A 20,703-nucleotide genomic window follows, 5' to 3' on the forward strand; every position below is an offset into this window, starting at 1 on the left:
GGGTGGCTGAACACCCATGTGGGGCCCAGCTGCCCGTCCTCATGGCCCTGGCACAGCAGCAGGATCCAGCCCCTGCATCCCTCCAGCGCAGTGGGCTCCCATGAGGGGCAGCGATGGGGGGGTCCTGGGAGCCCTGGGGCTGGCTGCAGTGTGTTAGCGTGTGTGTGCATGCGTGTGTAAGCATGTGCAAGAATGAGCAAGCGTGTGTAGATGCCAAACCAGCCGAGCCAGCTGGCCGCGGCTCTGTGGGAAGCAGGAGCTCCCTGCCACGTCCCCCAGCACCGCCGGGGCTGGCCGGGGAGGATTTAGTCAGCACTGGGGAGGGTCCTTCCCGGGGCAAACCAGTTCCCCAGGCACTGGGGGAACTGGAGGGACGCCGGGGCAAGCTGGGGCCTTGAGTCACTGTGTGCAAAGGGAGGGACAAGGTATGGGGCAGGCTGCAGGGACAGGGATGGGCATAGCTGCAGCACCCGCCGGGGGGGATATGGGACCAGAGGGAGCCCCACAGTACCTGGGGGTGTCCCGGGGGGATGCAGAGGGGTCCCTGCCGTCATCCTCCCTCCAGGCAAGGCGACAGCGAGAGGGGAAGGGAAAGGAAAATTAAAAGAAGGTTGAGAGAGATCGAGACACAAAACCAAAATAGAGCCGGGGTTGGTGGGGGGGTGAGGCAGGGCTGGGGTGGGGACATGTGTCCTGGGACCGCAGCGCACCCCAGTGCCCTGGGGAGAGCTGGGGGGCTGCAGAGCCTGGAGGCGATGGCAGGGTGCTGGGGGCGTGACAGGGTGCCCAAGGGGGTGGCAGGGTGCCCAAGAAGGGGATGGCAGGGTGCTAGCGGGATGATGGGGTGCCCAAGAGGGTGGCAGGGTGCCCAAGGGGTGGATGTCAGGATGCTGGGGGGTGACGGAGTGCTCAAGGAGGGGATGGCAGGGTGCTGGGGGGATGATTGGGTGCCCAGGGGTGCAGGTTTGCAGGTCTTTGGGTGCATTACAAGCACCAAGGCGATGGTTAGCAGCCCACCAGCAGGGAAGGAGGGAGGAGGAAATGGGGTGCCGGGTGCTGGGGAAGTTGAGACAGTGAGCGCTTGGGGACCGCAGTGAGATGTCACCACTTCCTCCCTGCCAGCACTTCAAAAAGACAGTGGGCACCACCATCCCCCCTGCCTGCACCCTGAGCTCGCAGCACCCAGCACCTGCGTGGTGCTGCTCAGCACCCAAGCATCTCCCCCTCCAAAATTTCACACCTTCCCTGCCTGCCCACAATGACTCGAGATAAGCATCTCCAGCAGCAGCAGCTCACCAGCACACAGCCGGAGCTGAGACCTGACACGCTCATGCTATGTGTGACCTGCACATGCCCCCCCATATCTCCCCCCCCACCGTCTTGACCCCTCCAGCCCCCAGGGATGTTGCTGTCATCCCAGCAGCAGCATCCAGCACCCATCCCTAGACCGTCCATGGAGCTGGGATTCCTGGCAGCGTAGGGTGCTGATGGCAACCCCATGCCCAGGGGTTGGGACAGGGGGTCCCCAAACCCCCCCTCCCATGCTCCCCCTTAGCCTGCGGTTGCTCTGGGCGCGGCCCCAGCAGCAGACACCTTTCGGAAACACCCCCCAGCCCTTCACAGCCCTTTTGCGCTTCACTCGAGTTGGGTTTTCCTGGAAGGGCCCAAGAGCTTAAAATAAATTGAGGTGTTGACAAGAAACGGCTTTGGGTCTGGCTGCCCAGCTGGCACCCGGCGAGGAGAGTGGCGCTGGCGGGGCCTCGCCAAGGTGCACCGAGCGTGTCAGGTCTCTGCATGTGGAGACCAGGATGCTCCGACGCCACCTCCCTGGACAAAGTCTTTGCCCACACCACCAGGGCTCTCAGGGCACCCACGGTGGCAGGGACAGAGCCGCCCAGTCCCTGGGCTCCTCCGGGTGATGCTGAGCTGGAGACTGTCCCTATGAAGGGGGTTGGCGCAGGGCATCTCCCCACAGGTGGTCTGAAAGCTCCTGGGCATGAGGCCCATTTTACAGGTAGGGAAACTGAGGCATGGCAGGAGCAGGGACATGAGAAGAGTCTGTCTGGGCTGACCCAGACCCACACCGCCCCTCGGGCTGTATTTTGGGGGCATTGAGCCCCTGTGCCCATTTGCACCCATGGGCACGCAGGACTATATCGCCTGCAGGCAGAGCTCCCCCCCTGCCGCCGGCTGAACACTGGGTGCCCCCACCCCATCCCCATGGGCCAGGCATCTGGAGGGTGCTGCTCTGGCCACACCTGCAAGGAGTTTCCAGGTCTCGGCACTGAGGAAGGGGCTGAGGGCAGGGCGGTGTCGGCTGCAGCTGCCAGCGTTTGGAGGAGATGGGCTGTGGATGTGCCAGCCAGGCTGGCTTCCCCGGGGTCGCTCTGCCCAGGGCTTTGGGTGGGGGGGTGTCTCTAGCACCCTGAGAAGGAGGAAAACCCCCTTTGCCAGACCACCGGTGAGAGGAGGAAGATGATGCAGGGCAGGCTGATGCTTTGGGAGGTGAGATTCAGCCATGGGAGGAGATGCTCTGCCTCCTCTCCCCAGTCTCCTGCCGTGGCCCCTCCCCAGCCCAGCTCCCCCAAAGCAATTTTCTCTCCTGCTGCCTGGCTTTGCTGTTGGGGGGGGAAACAAGGCTTGAACCGGGGTGGGAGGATTTAGGGGGCAAGGGAAGGCTTGCGAGCCCTGGGCTGCTGGAGGCTGCTGCCTCGGAGGAATATCTCTTTCAGCTATTGATTTCCCTTTATCAGAGAGCAGGAATATGTATGGGGCTGAAATGCTGATCAATTCCCGCTCTGCAGCTGATCAATCAGCTGCTGCCCCAGGGCTTTTATCGAAGGGAGCTGGGGATGCGAATAGGAGCTGCTGAATTTGGGCATGACCCATCGCTCCAGAACAGGACTGTCTCTACCCCCTGTCTTTACGCCCTCCTGCCTTATCCGAAATGCAGCGAAGCCATGGGGAATCCTGGCACCAGGCAGCAGCAGGTGACCCCACACATGCACACCTCGTCCTTCCCTCTTCCAGTGCCGATGCCCTGGGGAGCCCCATTTCTGATGGCAGCATGGTGGCTGCAGTCCATCCCCACCATGGGGACCCCAGAGCCCCAAACCCAGAGGCGTGGGGCACCCACCAACACCCCAGAGCTGGAAAGCAGCCCCAGGGGAGCATTTTTGGGGTGTTGGGAAGGAGATGCCTGGTTAGGGCACCCTTGGGAGCACACCTGTGTCTCTGGTAGGTCAATGCACCCCCGGTCCCATGTCCCCAGTGCTGGGAGGTACTGGAGCATCCCTCAATCCCGGCTGGGCTCGTTAGAGGCACGGGGCAAGCGGGGGGTGCGGGGGGCCAGCGAGGGGGAGGAGCGGCACCACGGCCTCCGTTATTGATTGCTTCGTAGCCAAAGGTCAGCGGCAAGCGTGCAAGGACGGGGAGAGGGAGGCGGGTGGTGCTGGGACACAAGGGGCTCATTGCCAGTACCGGGACTGTGCCGTGGGGGGCAATTGCCAACCGTGGGGAGCACGGGGCACTGAGCCAGCGTGGAGGCCCTGGTGTGGGTTCCCATTGCCCAGCCACCCACTGGCCACGGATCCCCATCGTGCCTCAGTTTCTCCACCAGCAGATCGGGTGACGGGGCTGTGCGGTGGTTGGCAGCACCCTGGGCTGTGCGGGTGGGGAAGGAGGTGCGGGGGGCTGCAGGGAAGGGTCTGTGCCCACGGGAGGGAGGTGGAGGTGGGCGCTGGAGGAGATTTGTGCGTGTCCATGCGCAGCTGGGAGGGCTGAGTCTGTGGGATGGGCAGGGAATGGGCTCAGCTCGCCCCGATGAGGACGCAGAGGCTGCTTTTGAGCTGGTCTCTACCTTCCTGATGGGTAGGTGGTGGTGGTGGTGACTGTGCTGGGAGATGGTGCTGGAGCCACAGCCGCGATAACACTGTTCCCAGGGCCCTTCAGCTCCCCAGGACCAGCCCCTGACGGGGTCTGCAGCACATTGAGGACACCAGTCCCCAGCTCTGCCAAAGCTGCGACACACACCCCCGGGGCCTCATCCTGCCAGGCTCAGGACATGGCTGGAGCCGGGCAGCCCCCGTGCTGCCTGCGCAGGGGTCTGCGATGCTGGACCATGGGCAGCACTGCCGGTGCTGGGCTCTGGCAGAGTGCTGCCTGCCCTGGCCCCGGCCGTGCCGCGAGAGGGAAGATTTACAGGCTGTCAGAGCCGGGGCCAGAGGTCAGCAGGGGTCAGAAAGTCCATTTCGGCGAGGTCACTGTCCACTTCTTTCAATCTAATGAAGCCATTATTTGTGAAAGCGGCCGCTTTGCCGGCTATTCCCTTGAAGCCGAGCAGGGCACAGCGACCGGCTCTGAAAGAACAGGAAGGAGTCCCCTTCCCTTTTGCATTTGCCATTCAACAGGCCCCAAAAAACAAATACACCACACACAGAAATATGATGTGGGGCCGTCGCTGCTGCGGGGCTGTGTCACCGGGGCCGGGGGACGTAAAGGGAAGCTGCCTGGAAGTGCCATGCTCAGGGATGCGGCTGCATCACTCGGATGGAAAGTCACTGAGGATGGGGAGAAATTGGGGGATGCTGAGAAACTTGCTGCTGAGTTTAAACAGAGTTACAGGAAAGCGTCTCTGGTGGCTGCCGGTCCCTCCCCTCGATCAGGAAGGGGCTGGGGTGAGGAACCTGGTGCGCAGTGATGGATTATTTTCTGAAGAATTCGTTTTGGAGAAAGCAAGGGCTGATTTCTCACCACATCCTTCCCCTGTACCCCCAAGCCTCTGCCCACCTCCCACCCCGCTGCAGGGTGTTCTGTCTGCCCCGGGACACTGTTCCCAGGCCGTGTGGGTGCTGGCATTGGGGTGTCCCCTCTGGGGACAGAAGGGACAGAGCCGTTTCTCAGGGCTGCTCTGCAAAGCTTGGGCCCAACCCTGCCTGACACCAGGGGCTTGTTCAGGTGCCCCTTATCCCCCACGAGTGGGCTGGGGTCGCTCGTGGGCTTTTTTTTGCAGAAGGACGGGAGTGAAATGCGCCGACAGCCAGCTCTGCCCTCCCTGAATACTGGGCGAAAGGGGGGAAGCAAGGAAGGAGATGGGCTGGAAGGAGGGATGAACCGAGAGGAACAGAGCCACACGAGGGGTCTCCTGCAAGCCTTGGGGTTCCCCCGCCCCGCTTCTTTCCTCGTGCCCCAATTATCCCGCAAACAAGAGGAGAACGAGAATAAATGCAACCCGCGGACCTCGTCCTCGCTGGCCAGGAGAGGGTGCCAGATGCACCCCGGCTCCCGCAGCAGCCGGGACGGTCCCGCAGCAGATTCCCCACCCGGGATGGCCGTGGGTGCGGCAGGGAGAGGGGGAGCGTGAAGGAGAGCAAGTGTGAACGCGCACTGTGGTTTCCCTCTTGCCAAGACCGTCGCCAGCCCGGTGCCCCTTCCACCAGCCCCGTAGGCCGGGCAGGGAGCTCTGCAGGATGCTGGAGCCTGGTCGTGGGTGGGAGTGGGGATCGCAGTCTGAGGCTGGGAAGCACCCGGCTGCACTCTGCTCTCCTGCTGTTGCAGACGAAGAGCTGCTCGCTGGCTTTGGGGACTTGACTCAAGGCTGATGTGAACAAGAGACCAGTGGAGTTTCCTCCCCCTGCTCTGTCTATCCCCATTAAAACCAGCGTAAAGATAAGGTGACATCCTATGAGTGTCACGGAATTATTAACGCTGCTGTGGGCAGGTCATGGGCACCTCCTGCTCCACCCGTGCCCCGTGGGACCCTGATTCACCTGCACTGTGGGAGCTGGCAGAGCCCTGGTGGGCTGGGGGGGCAGCTCTGCCCCAGCCCCGGCCGCCTCCTCCCGAAGGCTCACCCGTCTCCCTGCCCACGGGGTGCCCACGCAGAGAAAACCCATCTTCCTCTTCCTCCTCCTCTGCCGTCACACCAGAATCGCGGGTGGGAGTCCGGCGGGGCTGCTCGGCTCTGTGGGGAAGGGGCAACGCGGACCCCCGGGTGTGGGTAGTCTCGGTGGTGGGCGGGGGGTGTGCGGGGCAGGAGGAGAAGGAGGAAGGACAGGAGGAGGAAGGGCAGGAGGAGGAAGGGCAGGAGGAGGAAGGGCAGGAGGAGGAAGGCAGCCGCCCAGGACCCTGGACAGGGGCGGCGGCGTTCAGCACCATGGCCAGCGCCGGCGGCGCGGCAGCCCTGGGGGCGACGGAGCCCTCGCGCGGGGCTTCCCCACGCGGGACTTTGCCGGCAGCACCGGCCCGGGCGGTGGAGTCCCCCCGGGTGACACCGCGGCCCCCGGCGTGCCCAGCTGCCGCACGGTGCCCCCTCCCGCTCCGCGCAATAGTACCACGCGGGGCGAGTCCCGCGTGGGGCGGCCGCGGTCCGCGCAAAAGACACACACACCCCCCCACACCCCCCCCGTGCCCCGCAGCTCTGCCCTGCGGCGGGGGATAGGGGGTCACTGCCAGCTCACTCCGATTTGGGGCGGTGGCGGGGGCCCCCCACGCACACCCCACACCGCCCGCGAGGGGCGGCGGGCGGCGCTGTGCCCCCACGGGCCGGGGCGGCGGTGGGGCATTGTCCGCCCGCCGGAAATGCAGCCGCTGGTCACTCGCCCTTTGTCCCCGCCCGGCCCGGGGGGCGACGGGCCCCCGCCCCCGCCGCGCCTCCCCGCCGCCGGCACCGCCTCGGCACCGCTCCCCCGCCGGCGGGAGGGCAGCCCGTGCCGCCGGGCCGGGGGGGAAGCACGCCACGGGGGCGGCACGGCCACGGGGGTTGCGTGTCCCCGTGGGGGTTGCACGTCCCCCGGGATTGCACGGCCCCGGGGGGTTGCACGCCCCACTCGCGGGACGGGGCTGGGGGCGCAGGAAGACCCCGGTGTCCCGGAAAACCGGCCCTCCCCGTCCCCCGGTGCCTCAGCCCGGCCCGGTCCCGGTTCCCCCGCCCCGCGGCTCGCAGGTGGCTCCGCTCGTGGGGGCAGCTGGGGGGGGGGGGCGCGGAGAAACGACGTGGAAACTCCCCCCAGTCCTCGGGGGTCCCACCTCCTCACCCCCCCGGGGGGTCACATCTTCCCTTGACAGGTGGCCTCGCCCCTAAGTAGGGGGGGGCGTCAAACAACCCACCCCCCCCCAAATCCCTCCCGGAATGTGTCGCTATTACCGGGGGGGGGGGTGTTAATTAGGATCACGTGGGGGCGGGATGGCCGAGCGGGGCCCCGCGGGTGGGTCCTGGGGGGGGCGGGGGCTGCTATTGTCTGCGAGAATTTGGGAGCCTTTGAAAAAACCCTCCCGCCCCCTCCCACCCCTATTGTTGGAGCGAAGATGGAGTCAAACCTCTCCCGGCTCCCTCCCGGCGGGGTCTAAGCTGGGGGTTTTTTTTGTTGAGTGGGGTTTTTTTTTTTTTCTTTTTCCTTTTTTTTTTTGGCTGGGCCGATACCCTCAAAGCTGGCCGAGGAGGAGGAGGAGGGAGGAGGCGGTAACAGCCACAACTCGGAATTTGCAAGCGAGTGTCGGGATGGGGTCTGTTTCCAACCAGCAGTTTGCAGGTTAAGTTATATTATTGTCGCAGCCCGCTTCGGCTCCGCGATTATTAATAACGACGGCAGAGCCCGGCCGGGGGGCGCAGGGCCCCCCCCAACCCACCCACCCCCCCACCCACCCCGGCCCACCCAGCCCCGCTGCGCCCCAGCAGCGAGGCCGGGCCCGGCGTGGGCTCTCTCCCCCGCTGCAGCTCTGGGGGGCTCGGAGGGGGGATTTTTTTTTTTTCCCCACCCCCCCCAGCCCCAGGATGGGCCCAGAAGTTTGGGGCCGGTGGCGGCTGCTGGGGCTGTTTGGGAGCGGGGGGGTCCCCGTGCGGCGGGGGGATGCTGACGGCAGGGGAGAGAGTTTCTCCAGCGTGGCTTGCTGGGGGCAGGGGGATTTCGGGTTGGTATTTTGGGGGAGTATTTTCCCTTTTTTGTGACTTTTTTTTTTTTTTACTTTTTCATTTTTGGCTTTTTTGTTTGTTTTGGGGGGGCTTTGGTTGTGTTTTTTGTTTGTGGGTTTTTTTTTTTTTAATTTTTAACGTTTTTCAGGAGAGAACGAATTTAGGACCCCCACCCCACGCACCACCCGGGTCGTGCCGGCAGGAGCTGCCTTCGTTTCCCCCCGCTCCCGGGGAGACCCCCGCGCACACGTGGAGGCAGAGCTGCCCGTTCTGCTTGGGGTTTTTTTGGAGGTTTTTTTTGTGGGTTTTTTTTTTTTTTTTGCCTCTTCCAGCCTGGGGAACCCGAGCAGGATTCGGGGCGGTTGGGCCGGGGCGGGAGGGGGGACCCCGGCCCCCCCCAGCCCCTCGGCTCAGCGGCTCGGTGGGTCTCTCCCCAGGTGCGAAGCCGGGCGAGGAGCCGGCCGGAGACTCGCCCAAGGCCGAGAACGAGCCCCAGCCGCTGCACGGCTCCGGCATCTGTAAGTGGTTCAATGTCCGCATGGGCTTCGGTTTCCTCTCCATGACCGCCAAGGGCGGCGCGACGCTGGACTCGCCCGTCGATGTCTTCGTGCACCAGGTACGGGACCGAATCCCGCGTGGGGTCCCGGGGAGGGAAGCGGGTGCAAGCCCTGGTTACCCCCCCGGAGGATGCGAGGCGGGATGGGGACCCCTCCACGCGAGGCCACGGCTCCCCCCGCGCCGCCCCGCCAGCCCAGCCCGGCATCCCGGGGGTGCCGGGGTCCCCCGGGCTCGTTTCCCCGGAGCGAGGCGAGTGGCGAAGGGCAGGCACAGCCGCTCGCCCCGCCGCAGCCCGGGGCTCCTCTCCGGGGACCGGCCCTGTAAGCTGATCCCTGAGCGATTTCATTTTCCCATCGTGGTTCCCTGGGGACCCCCCCTCGGGGGCCGGATCCAGGGGAGCAGGTGCCCGTGGGGCTGAGCGGGACGTGCCGGAGCGGGGATGCTGCTCACCCCACGGAGGGACGCGGGGAAGAGCTGGTTTTCCCCCGGGGATGGGGTCCTGGGAGCCCTGGGACGGGCAGGGATGCAGGATTGGGCTTTCCCCAGCCCGTGGCTCATCCCCGGGGGGGTATCTCTGCCCGGGCCCCTTGTTTCGGCTGCAGCTGGCACAAAGGCGTGCGGGGTCGCGTACATACCCCTATGGATCCTATACGATAGTGACAGTCTCATGTCTGGATTTGACCTGCACACACCTTGCTGAGGGCGAAGCCCCACGCATGTCAGTGATCCTGTGCCGAGGGAAGTCGTGGATTCGGGACTGTGGCTGGTTGAACCCCCCCGGCTGGCTGAGGAGGATCTGCCGGGGGACCCCATTTAGGGGCTGGGGGAATGGGTTTGGAGATGGTGCCCAATTCGGGGCCATCAGGCCAGCACTGGGAGGGAGATGTGGGGCTCGGCACCAGCTTGCGTGGAAAGGGGTCTGTGCAATGAGTGTGGCCCGTGGCCCCTCGCTCCAGGAACGCAGCGGCCATTGGGGCTGGGGAGCAAGGCAAGCATGAGCGAAGGGGACTTGGCCGTCTCTGGAGCAAACACGAGTGGTTTTGTGGGTACAGTTGGGAGCAGCTGCACCAGAGTTGGACCACGGCAGCGTGACGGTGCCGTGTGTGCCGGCTCCAGGGAGCCCCTGGAGCAGCCGGCTTCAGTGGCAGCTGCTCTCCATGGGCCCAAATCTCCCCAAACTGGGGTCTGTCCTGTGGTCTGCTGATGGGCTGGGGGTGCAGGACGGAGCTCCTGGGACTGGGGGCTCCCGGGGGTCTCTCACCCCCTGCCCACGAGGCAGTGGCTCCTGCAGGCAGGGCTACGGCAGTTTGGCAAGGGAATGATGTCCAAGGGAGAAACTAATCCCTCCTTCAGCTGCAACGTGGTGAAAGCACCTTAGTAGGAGCTACCGTCCCGGGCCAGAAACACGGCTGGGTTTGGAGGCGAGGGCTCCAAATCGTCCAGAGAAAACCGAGATCCTGGTGCTCTCCAGAGAGCAAATGGGTCTTTGCATCTCGGTGTAGCACAGCGGGACCCAGTGCGCGTGGGGGGAAGCCTCCCGCCCTCCCTCCCTTCTCCCCGGGGTTTATTGCCCCCAGACAGTCTGGTTTCCTGATTGCTCTTGCTCACATTCCTGCAGGAAAAGAGAATTAGCTGGGGTGTCTCTGCTTGGAGCATCCCACTGCCTGGAGAGTGGTGCAGCCTCCCAGTGTCGCCCATTTTCCGGGGCCAGGGGAGCCATGGGGGTCTCACAAGCAGGGTTTGCTGCGTTCAGGAAATACGGTGAACGCTGGGTAAAACCGGGTTATTTTGGGTGGCGGAGGGGCAGCGTGTGTGTGATTCCGAGGGCAGGGTGCTCCCAGTGTGGGGCTTTGCATGCCCAGAAGCGGAGTGGCTTTGGGCTGATGTTGAGTCTTTTATTCTCCAGGTCGGGCTTCGCCTCTTGCCCCGCTTGTTGGTGGCACAAAGTCGCCGCTCGCCTGCAGTGAAGCAGCCGGGGCTGATGCCGGCGGCTCTCCCACCGCGGAGCATCCCAGCACCGGTTCAGCCCCGGCCCCTCCTCGGAGAGGGACCAAACTCACGCTCCCACCCCGGCCCCGCTGCTTTTGGGTGGCTCATGGGGAAATGGGCCCTTCTGCCAATGCTCTCCCCATCCCAGCATCTGGGTGCTTCCCAAGAGCCGGTGCTGGCTCCGCTCCCCAGGGAGGGAGTCAGGCCTGGGAGGGCAAAAGCCAGCACCGGCCGGGGTGGGGGAACAACACACAGGGCTCAGGGTGCTATTCCCAGCACCCATCGCCTGCGCCACACACGGTGCCCCCAACCAGCCATTGGGGTTTAACACCCCAGAGCCCCCGTAACCCACTCCTTCCCCTCTTCATTTACATATGTGAATGATGACCCACAGGAAGTAATTGTGGGAGAAAGAAGGGAATTGGCCTCTTTAGATCTATTAAATCACTTTATTACAGGAACCAGGTCTGAATGGCCCTTCTCTGCAGGGAGCGCGTCTCCATCTCCCTCTCCCTTTATCTGATCACAAAGAGATTAAAATCTCGGCAGGACAGGAGACTAACAGGGCTCCTCGGGGCTGCCTTTCCCTGGCATTGTGAGCTAAAAATGAGGCATTTGGGTTCAAATGCCTCCCCTGGACACTGGAGATGGATTCATTTGGGGGCTCACTGGGAGGAGGGGGGGGGTGAAGCATGGAGGAGCGGAGCAGGTTGTCCCGGGGAGGCAAAGGGCTGAGCAGCACCCGTAAAGCGGTGGGGGTGTCGAGGTGGCAGAAATCAGGCTGGTGTTGGCGATGACCCCAAAGTTGTGGTGGTCCCCAGGGGATGTGGCTCCCGGGCTCGCACCGCGGCTCTGGGTATCGCTTACAGGAGCGTGGGGCTGCTGGGGAAGGCAACCTGGGAAAGGGAGAGGAAAAAATCTGGGTACCCCGTGGCCTCGAGGCTCAATGCCACTGACCGGAGCAGGAGGAGCGAGCGCAGCCCAGCAGTGCTGGGATTTGCAGCCCAACCCCAAACCTGGCCCCGCCAGCCCTGGCTGAGAGCGGAGGGGAAGGGGCTGCCCGGCCCCCGGGAACCGCCGCTCTGCACAGCTCGGCTCCGTGTCTCCAAGCGTTTCTACAAGCCAAGAGGTCTAAACCCTTGATGAAAGCAATGTTAGTTGGGATTTTTTTTGTTCCTTCTTGTGATTTTGGCAAGGAGAGCTTCTGGGCACCGTTGGGACCCTGTGGCTGCAGGGTGGCATCTTGGTGACATGGTCTCGTGTGTCCTTGTGGGGACGTAAGGCTGTGCCCGTGGTTAGACCCGCCGGGGCTGGGATGTGGCACTCCTGCCCTGCCTGAGTGCCCAGGGCAGCGTGGGCATGGGGAGGGCTTTGGTCCCCCCGCGGTCCCCTGGGTGCTGCCGTCCCCAGGAGCCTCGCAGGGGTCAGGGTCAGCGAGGGGCTCCGTCCCCGCTCGGGGACGGGGTGGAGGGAGATGACGGCTGGCGTTCGGACATGGGTTTTGGCTGAGCTGACCTGAGCTGTCGCCCGCCTGAGTTCGTGTCATCCCCCTGCGTGCGGCCAGGGACGGAGCCAGGCAAGATGCGAGCGTGATGTGACTTCTTAAAAAAAAAAAAAAAAAGCACATGTTTGGAGGCAGCTCCATCCCTGACCGCCCAGGAGAGCAAAGGCAGGGGCACAAGGGAGGATTTCTCTGTTGGGGAACAGGGTCCAGCCTTCCCATGGGGTCCCCTGCCCCCTTTGCTCTGGGCTGGGGTGCAGGGCAGGATCCGGCCGGGGGGATTTCGTCTGCGTAGAGCTGGGGTGGCAGCGGGGAAGGGGGAGCCCACTCAGCAAGGGTTTGAGTTAGTTGGTGCGTTGGACCTGTGATGCTCATAGAGGCATGGGACACATTTAATATCTCACTTTTCCTGCTTTCTCACACGCATCACTCCTGCGTTTGCTCGCCGGGACCAGGGTGACCCCGCAGCGCTGGGTGGGCACCCCGGGGTGCCGGTGTGGGTGGCTGCAGGACTCGGGAGCACCAGGGTTACAGTGTCCCTGGGGAAGGGAGCCCCTGGGGTAGAAATGTGGGTCGGCATCCCTGCTTTCGGGGGGCGAGGGGCAGGAGCGTTTTTTGTTGTTGTTTTTTTTTTTTTTAAATAACTGCTGGAATAAAATTGTATCGCACCGCTTGTGCGCCAGATCCTGATGGCAAATAGTGAAAGAGAGCGGCTTTATTCCACCCCTGAAGCTCCCTCAAGACACACACAAAAAAAAGGCTCCTGTCTCTGTCTAAAGATTAACTGATGGCTGCAGGCACATCCCTTCCCCCAGCTTCCCCCCCTCACCCCCAGGGCGAGGGGCAGGGAGAGAAAACACCCTTAAATGGTCTCCCAGATAAAATGGCCCAAATGAATGGGATTGCTCCCGTTGGAGCCGGCGAGGGCTGGGATGGACCTGGGATGGAGCCGGCGAGGGCTGGGATGGAGCCACTGGCTTGCAGAGCCCCTTTCCCTGCTGCCCCCAGCTCCGGCATTTCCTCTTCCCTATTTACTTGGCCCTAAAAATAAGTGGGATGAAGCTGAAATCACCGACGGAAGGTGCACTGCTGGTCCCAGCTGTGCCCCTGCTTTAGTATGGGAGTATGAAATTATTACGCAGCAGCTAATCCTAATTAGCTGTTCCCCTGGGATGTGCAGGAGGGTTTGGCACCCTTAGGGTGGGGAAAAATGCAACTGAAGGAGCTGAAGGTGTGGATTTAGGGCAGGTAGACTGATGGATACTTTTTTCCCCCAGAATTAGTATCTAGCGTTTAATTTTGCTGGGTGATGGTGGAAAATTAAGAGCATGAGTAGTTACTTTGGCAGGAAAGTGGCTTTATTTTGGTTTTACTTGAATTGGGAAAAAAACCTTGGGGATATTGCTCCAGATGACAGTAGGGAGACACTGGAAAGCCCTGGTAATATTTTGTTAAATCCCCTGTGCTCTTTCCGATGGGCTCTCGCAGGCATCACCCCCTTTACCTCTGCACCAAGCCCCCTGCGCTGAGGGATGACCCTCTTTCCCAAGCAGCATCCACCGGCCACTTGCCCGGGGGCTGAGCCGCAGGAAGGGACCGCGGGGTGATTCCTGCTCTGAGCCGTACGCACGCGAGCCCGAAAACAGCAGCAGCGCAGTCCCCCGGCGCTTGAACTGCCGGCACCGGGAAGAGATTTGCTGTGTGGTTTGCGGAGAGGGAAGGTCTTTGCTCAGGGACAGATCCAGGCGTTGGCTGTGAAGGCAAAGGGATGTTTCCCTGCCGGCCTCGTGGCCGGTGGTGGGGAGCTGAGCTGGCCCCGCTGTGGCACGGGGGCTTGGGTCACTGCTCCGTGTTGGGAGAGCCCGACCCTGCTAAAATCTGCTTTGGGGGCTGTTTGCCATCAGGCAGCGCCCAGCCAAGGGGAGACCTGCTCTGCCGGAACAGGGCTCGGAGCTGGCCTGAGGCTGCCGCGTCCCAGCGGGATTGCGATGGTATCGCCCAGTGGCAATGGGAGCCGTGCCCCAAAAAACTAGGCGAGCGTCAGCCCCCCTGCACACCAGCTTGTTCCCAGCACAGGAGCCGAGGAAGGGGCTGCTCTGCACCGGCTGTGCCAAGCCTGAGCCCCGCGGGGCCGGGGGTGGCTGAGGGCTGGAGCTGCTCCCCTGGGGATGTGTGTCCCCCCCGGGATGGGTCCTCTGAGGTCATGGTGGGACGAAGGTGCCCGGGGCTCTGTGGGCTGCCCTGCACCCTGGCCAGGCTGGCTGCTGCATCGACCGCAGGAGCATGGGGCTGGCTGGCAAAAACCAAGGGATTTGTTGGGATGGGAATGCTGCGGCTCTGGGGGACAGAGGGGTGCAGAGGTGAATGGGGCAGCATAGTGGCCAGGGTGCCCTGGGCACCGTTGTGGGTGCAGGCTGAGCAGAGGGGACCACCGTTGGGGTACCCCCAGCCTGTGGGCAAAGGTGGGGTGCAGTGATGGGGCATGGTGACCCTCTGGAGGCTCAGCAATCCCTGTGCCCAATGCCGGGACCTGCCGGGGAGTCCATCATCCCTGGCCCCCGTAGGCTGCTTTCCCTCTGCGGAGTGGGGGAAACTGAGGCACAGGCACTGGCTGCAGTGGGGTTGGGCTGCCTGAAACATTCTGGGCATGGCCCGGCTGTACCCCTGGCACAACTCAGCGCTGCCGCTCGTGTTCTTGCAGCTGCTTTTATCCCAGCATCCCAACCTGGCTTGTTTTCCGAGGGATTTAAGTTTCAGCAGCTCCGGCACTGGTAAGAGGCGAGGTGCAGCGGCCGCTCCGCCCCAGGCCCCTCCGGACACAAAGATGGTTTGATTGAGTGGCCGGGGCTGGCTGGGAATAAACGTCCCCTTGTGTCACGCTGGGGAGGCCGTGGGGACAATGGTGACCCCGGGGCCAGCCAAGCCCCTCTGGAGCCTGGCAGGGTGGGGGCCAACCGGAGCCCTGTGGTTTGGGGAGCAGTGACTGGATTTGGGGTGCTCCACGGTGTCACCCCTCCAGGAGGGGAAGTGGGACTAACGCTGGGATCTGTGGTGAGGGATTTGCTGGGTGGGAGGAAGAGGAGGGAGGAAGGCACCCGCGTGCAGGTGGGGAAGGGGTGAGGGTGGGGGACATCCAGCGCCGTGGGGGTGGTGGGCAGCGCTTGGCCACTCATGTGCTGTGTCTTTGTCTGCCATAAATAACCGTGGAGCTGCCAGGATGCGGGATGGGAGGAAAAGCAGAGAGGTGCCCGCTGTGACGCCTGGCGAGGGGGTGCCCGGGGGGCTGTAGAGAGCTGGGTGAAGCGGCGCCAGCTCTGCTTCTGTTCCTTGTCCCACTGGTTAACTCTGGACCCTAATGATGACAAGTGAAATCCTTGTGCTAAGATATGCTTTAAAACAGTTTTATTATGAGGATGGCAATGCTTTGTGATCCCAAGCCCAGAGAGTGCCCAGGGTCACCCTACACCCCCGCCCCGTACCAAAACCAGCCCCCCTCCCCCAAGACTGACCCCTCAGCTCTGCCGTGGGCCCCAAACCCTAGCACCCGACGGGCAAGACCTGGCTCTCCCGCAGCGGGCGAGCTGGGCGCAGGGCTGATGCGCAGGGGGTCAGAGGGGCCGCAGCCATGCCGGCCACCCTTCCTCCCCCCGCCGTGGCCTGGAACTCCTGGAATTTGGGCAGCGGGAGCTCGGCTGCCGCCGGCCCTTTGTTCTCGCTGGCCGGTGGCTCTCGGCCCTGGCCCTCCCCTGCGCTCCCCCTCATCCCCAGCATCCCCGGCTCGCTCCAATCCCCCCCTTCCTCTCTTTATTTTTTTGGGGGGGTGGGTGTGTGTGGAGGCCTGGGAAGGCTCCGGCTTTGTGTGTGGTGTGGGACAGGGGCTCTGGGCCCCTTCCTTTCAGATGCAGGAGGTATGCAGCTAATTCAATGGGCTGCAGTTTGATTACCTATCTGATAACAGAGGAATGCCAGCAATGTGTGTGTTTTGGGAAGGGGGCAGGGGGGATGCGCAGGGACCACCAGCCACTCTGCAGCTCACATCAAAAGGCTGCAGCCGGGGTGGGGGAGAGCTGGGGCGCCCCGGCTGCTGCCCCCCCCCCCCTTCCCCAGGGAGAGGGCGTTTCCTTTGGCCTTTTGGTGGAGGGGGCCGGGGGGCCAGGGAGGTGGTTGTCATCCTCACCCGCTCCTGGAAAATAAATCGCTTCCCCCCGTCATGTTGCGGCAGCTTCTGCCCCAGCCCTCATCTTCCTCAAAATGGGGGTAACGGGTGGTTCACGGCAGGGGAAAGAGCGGGACCCCCGGCACTGGGGGTACAGCGGTTTGGCTGCCCAGGGGTGATGGTGCCCAAGGCGTGGGCTGAGCTGGGGGGGGAGGACAGGCTATGCGCCGGGGTCCCCCTGCCACAGCTTGGCTTTGTCCTGAAGCTTGGGGCCGAGCGCCTGGGAGTTTTCATCTCTGCAGTGTAAACACAGCTGGGCCAGCCGGGGCTGTAAACACCCCCGATAAGGATCTCTGGCTCTCGTCCCCCAGCCTCCAGAGCTGCCTCCTGCGCCGTGGAGTGATGCTTGGCTCCTCCTCGCCCCCAAAACGCCGTGGTTGTTGCTGGAGTGGGGCAAATTTGCCGTCCGTGGCAGCCCCTGTTGCCCAAATCACCTCGCACGGGGGGTTTGAGGGGGCTGGTGGGGCGGCACACTGGGGACGGGGCAGGGTCGGTGGCCGACCCCGAGGTGCTGAGGCTGATCCAGGCACCTCCTGTGCTGTGCTGGCAGCTGCTTTGGATACAGAGCTCCTGCTTGGGTAATGCTCAGCATCCTTCCAGCAATGCTCAGCACTGGGGGAAAGCCAAGATGGGGTTGGGGAGCAGCGCCTGGCCATTGCGCTGAGCGTGGCAGGGTGTTTGCCAGTGGTATGTGGTGATGGGACTGCCCAGACCAGCCCCGGAATGGGCAGATGTTTCTGTGAGACCCTGTCATGTCCTTGTTGTCATTGGGGACCTTGTAGCTCATGGTTTGGCTCTCTCTTTTGGGAGCAGGAGCAGGTCAGAGAGCAAAGGTTTCTGGCGATCCCATCCAAACCACCCTGGACCCTGCCCCAGCGGGCAAGTGGCCCGGGTGGATGTGGGTGACTTGGCCCAGCCCATGGGGTCTGTTCCACCTGGAGCTGAGCCCCCAGACACAGAAGGGGGGTGGAAAGCAGCAGAAAAAGGGGCCTCGAGGGTTGTTCCTCCAGCTCTGCTGCGTTCCCGCTTCCCTCGTGTGCCCACGGACACAGACGGGTCTTGCAAGACCTCACCAAAAAAAATTCGCTCCTAAAACCCAACAACTCCCTTTCTTCCCTCTCTGCTTTTACGTGGGGTGTTTCCACGTGGGTCCTGGGGAGATTTGGGGGTGGAAGAAGGGAAGGGAGAGGTGAACCGGCCAGGCCTGCCCATCCCCGGACAACGTGCGCACGGAGGCTCGGTGCGGGAAGAATGGGCGGCCCCAGCCCACGTGACGGGAACTCGCCGGGCCATGAATGGGGGAGATGCTCCATTCATAAATGCAGGGTCTTGCTGCAGCCACGCAGGCGTTGGCGCCAGCTCCGCCGGGAATCCCCAGCCTGCTGAAGCTGCTCCTCCCTCTGCCAGCAAATCCCCCTTAACTCTTAGCTTGTGCTCATTTTGGCTCTGCTAACGAAGTTGAGCGAAATTCCTGCTCAAATCGCTGCCTGGGATGCAGCCGTCCTGGTCCGGCGGAGCAGGCAGCGATGCTCACGGCAGCGCTTGCTGGCACAGGGGAGCAAGAGATGTCGGCTGCATCGCCTGTCTCACCTCCTTATGAATTTTTTCTGCTAAAATGGATGGAGCTTATGAAAGTGGAGTGGATTTTTCTGTCATCTCACATCCCCCCCTCCCCAGCCTGGGTCTGAACTCCCAAGTTTGATTGCACAGTGGTGACTGATGTGGCCATCCCAGGAGGGACAGGAGATGCTCCCAGCAGTGATGATTCAGGGCCAAATGGCTGCTTAATTAATTATTGCGGGCACTTAAAGGGCTTGAGCCGAGGTGAGCTGCAGCGAGGGGGCTGCAGTGCAGGGGGCTGGCTGGGACCCCGGGTCGGCAGCGCCAGCTTCCAGCCTCCTGGCCTTGCTGCGGGTCCTGCCACGAGTGGGGTTGCACGTGCCTGTGCAAAGCCTCGAGATCCTTTTGTCTTATTTTAAAATGACGTTTTGGCTCTCCCCACAAGCATCCCCAGCCCGGGGAGTGTCAGGAGGTGCAGGGGCAGCTCTCACTCCCCAGAACAGGGCTGGGTGGGAGAAAGGGGTTGTTTTGGAGCACTGAGCACCAGGATTTTGCAGCAAATACTGTTGAAAATCAGGTCAGAGCTGGGTCTGATGGCCCTTGCTTGCCAAAGCAGCAAGCCCTGCTCAGCTGGGTGCCTCAGCTCACTGAAGGCTCTGCATTATCAAACGGGGCTCCAGAGATTTTAGGGAGATGAAGGTGCCTGGCTGAGCTCGGTCCCCGATGCCTGTCCCCTCACACGGGGCAGCCACGGGGGATGTTGGCAGCTCTCGTGCCACGGGAGGTGTTTGCTGGGCTGGGGCTTGTCGTGTGCTCAGCAGACACCCCGGCTCAGTGCTGACCCCCTTCCTTTCCCCATGCACCCCCAGAGCAAGCTCCACATGGAGGGTTTCCGCAGCCTGAAGGAAGGCGAAGCTGTCGAGTTCACCTTTAAGAAGTCATCCAAAGGTTTGGAGTCCATCCGGGTGACTGGCCCGGGGGGCGTCTTCTGCATCGGCAGCGAGAGGAGACCCAAGGGCAAGAGCCTCCAGAAACGCAGATCGAAAGGAGACCGGTAAGGGGCAGCTAGGGCCTGATCCAGGGCAGGGTCCAAGCCCCGCGGGCACCAGGAGCTGCCCGGCACTCTGCCCGTGGCATGGGGACGGGCTCTGATCCGGCAGGGCGGGCAGCGACCCTTCCTCTGGGAAAGCGGCTTCCTTCGGCGGTTAATGAGTGGCAGATGCCGCTTGGTAGGGAAAGGGCAGCAAACCAGCAGTGAAAGGGCAGAGGTCAGGGACACCCCGGGCGGCCGCTCCCCTCGTCTGGGGGAGCCGCGCTGGGCAGGGGTAATTTTCTCCAAGAGAAACCCTTCCTTGTGGGAAGGAAATGGCCGGACGTCCTGGTAGCCTCTCCGATGGTGAGGCTGGGAGCCCCGAGGCGAGTTTCTGGCCAACCCTTCGTCCCTCCGCTCCTCTCCCATCCTCTTCACCCTGGCTGCTTGGGGATCATCCTGGCTTTCCCAGAGGATGCTGCCCTCCCCACCCGGCTGTTCTCACAAACGGGTTTTAAAATCAGTGGGAAAGGAATTGGGAAGGAAAAGGAAAGAGCAAAGGGTTGTGGCTGTCCTAGATGGATGCGGGATTTAGAACGGACACAAGGCAGCTCCCTCTGCCCACACCGCTCTGGTGCGAAGGTGGCACCCGGGGGACAAGCGCTGCAAGGGTACAGCTGTGAGAGAAGCCACTTTTGGGGTTGTCCCCACACCGATGGCCACGGTCCCCACAGCCGTTCTCCCGGCTGGGGCTGTCAGCCATCCTATTGCCTGTTCCTGCTCTGCCACGGGCTTTTGTTCCGTAGCGTGTAACCCTGGGTGCAGGGTCAGTAGACACAGGAGCCAGAACCGTGGTGGAGCCAGAGGGGTGGAAGCCCCCGATTTTTGTCCCCAGGTGCTTGGTTTCAGTGTGGGGGTTTGCTGCCATCTCCTGGGTACCAGCAACACCACTGGGCCAGGTCCAAACTGGCCGTGCTGGAGCTGGGGCTCTGCAGGGACCAAACCCAGGGCCACCATCCGCCCCCAAAGAGCCGACCCCACATCCCCGCAGCAGCCGGGGCCATTGTAAGCCCGGCTCTGGCTGTGAAGCCAGATGGGTCCGAGGCACGGCCACAGCAGCATCCCACCTCGTTTTGTTTCTCGTCCTCGAATCTCTTTCCTCCCGCCCCGCAGATGCTACAACTGCGGCGGGCTGGACCACCATGCCAAAGAGTGCAAGCTCCCGCCGCAGCCCAAGAAATGCCACTTCTGCCAGAGTGTCAGCCACATGGTCGCCAACTGCCCCGCGAAAGCACAGCAGTCCCCCAGCTCCCAGGGAAAACCTGCCTACTTCCGAGAGGAGGAGGACATGCACAGCTCGGCCCTCCTCCCCGAAACCCGGGAATGATGGCGGGTGGCGGGGAGGGTTGGCTTCCACCAGGATGAAAAGGCTTTGGCAAGGCAACGGGCAGCTGCGGGGGCTCGGAGGAGGGAGGGCAAGGGGAAGGACTGGGGAGGGAAGACGGCAGTGCTAACGGCGGGGACCCGGTGTCCCTGCACAGACCTTTTCCCCCTGTTCTCAGCCCAGGGAAAGCCCTGCTTTAATCAGGATGGCTCGTTGCAAAAATAGGGGGAGGCAGCACCCAACACACCTCTTCCAGCTAAAAAAAACCCCATATTTGATTCATCTTTATTCTTTTCCTAAACGAAGCCAGGCAGTAGTGTCTCTGGGAGGAGGAGCAGAGAAGCAACTTCTCAGGGAGGAGCTCACGGCTCCTTGTTCTCCTGAGCTTCAAACAGGCTCCAACACAGCCTGGGCGAGCTGCGGGGGACCCACTCCTACGCCTGCCCCGTCCCTCTCTGCCCCAAGGAGGGAAGGCGAGGGGGGAAGGCTGGCTGCAGAGCACCGGGGAGATGCCCGTGGGCCGGCTCTTTGGGTCCCTCTGCTCCTCACAGCTCCT

The 20,703-nt window shown here is 63.0% G+C and overlaps 1 protein-coding gene across 1 annotated transcript; it reads left to right on the forward strand.

Annotated features, from left to right (window-relative positions):
• Positions 1 to 7,498: 7,498 nt before the first annotated feature.
• Positions 7,499 to 20,150, forward strand: LIN28A (lin-28 homolog A). Its single transcript, XM_059830911.1, has 4 exons — positions 7,499 to 7,529; positions 8,347 to 8,525; positions 18,603 to 18,787; positions 19,937 to 20,150. The coding sequence occupies exons 1-4, from the start codon at positions 7,499 to 7,501 to the stop codon at positions 20,148 to 20,150; spliced, it is 609 nt and encodes a 202-aa protein (XP_059686894.1).
• The last annotated feature ends 553 nt before the right edge of the window (positions 20,151 to 20,703 follow it).

This window comes from Gavia stellata, chromosome 29 (genome assembly GCF_030936135.1).
Source record: "Gavia stellata isolate bGavSte3 chromosome 29, bGavSte3.hap2, whole genome shotgun sequence".
In the NCBI taxonomy this organism is placed as follows: Eukaryota; Metazoa; Chordata; class Aves; order Gaviiformes; family Gaviidae; genus Gavia; species Gavia stellata.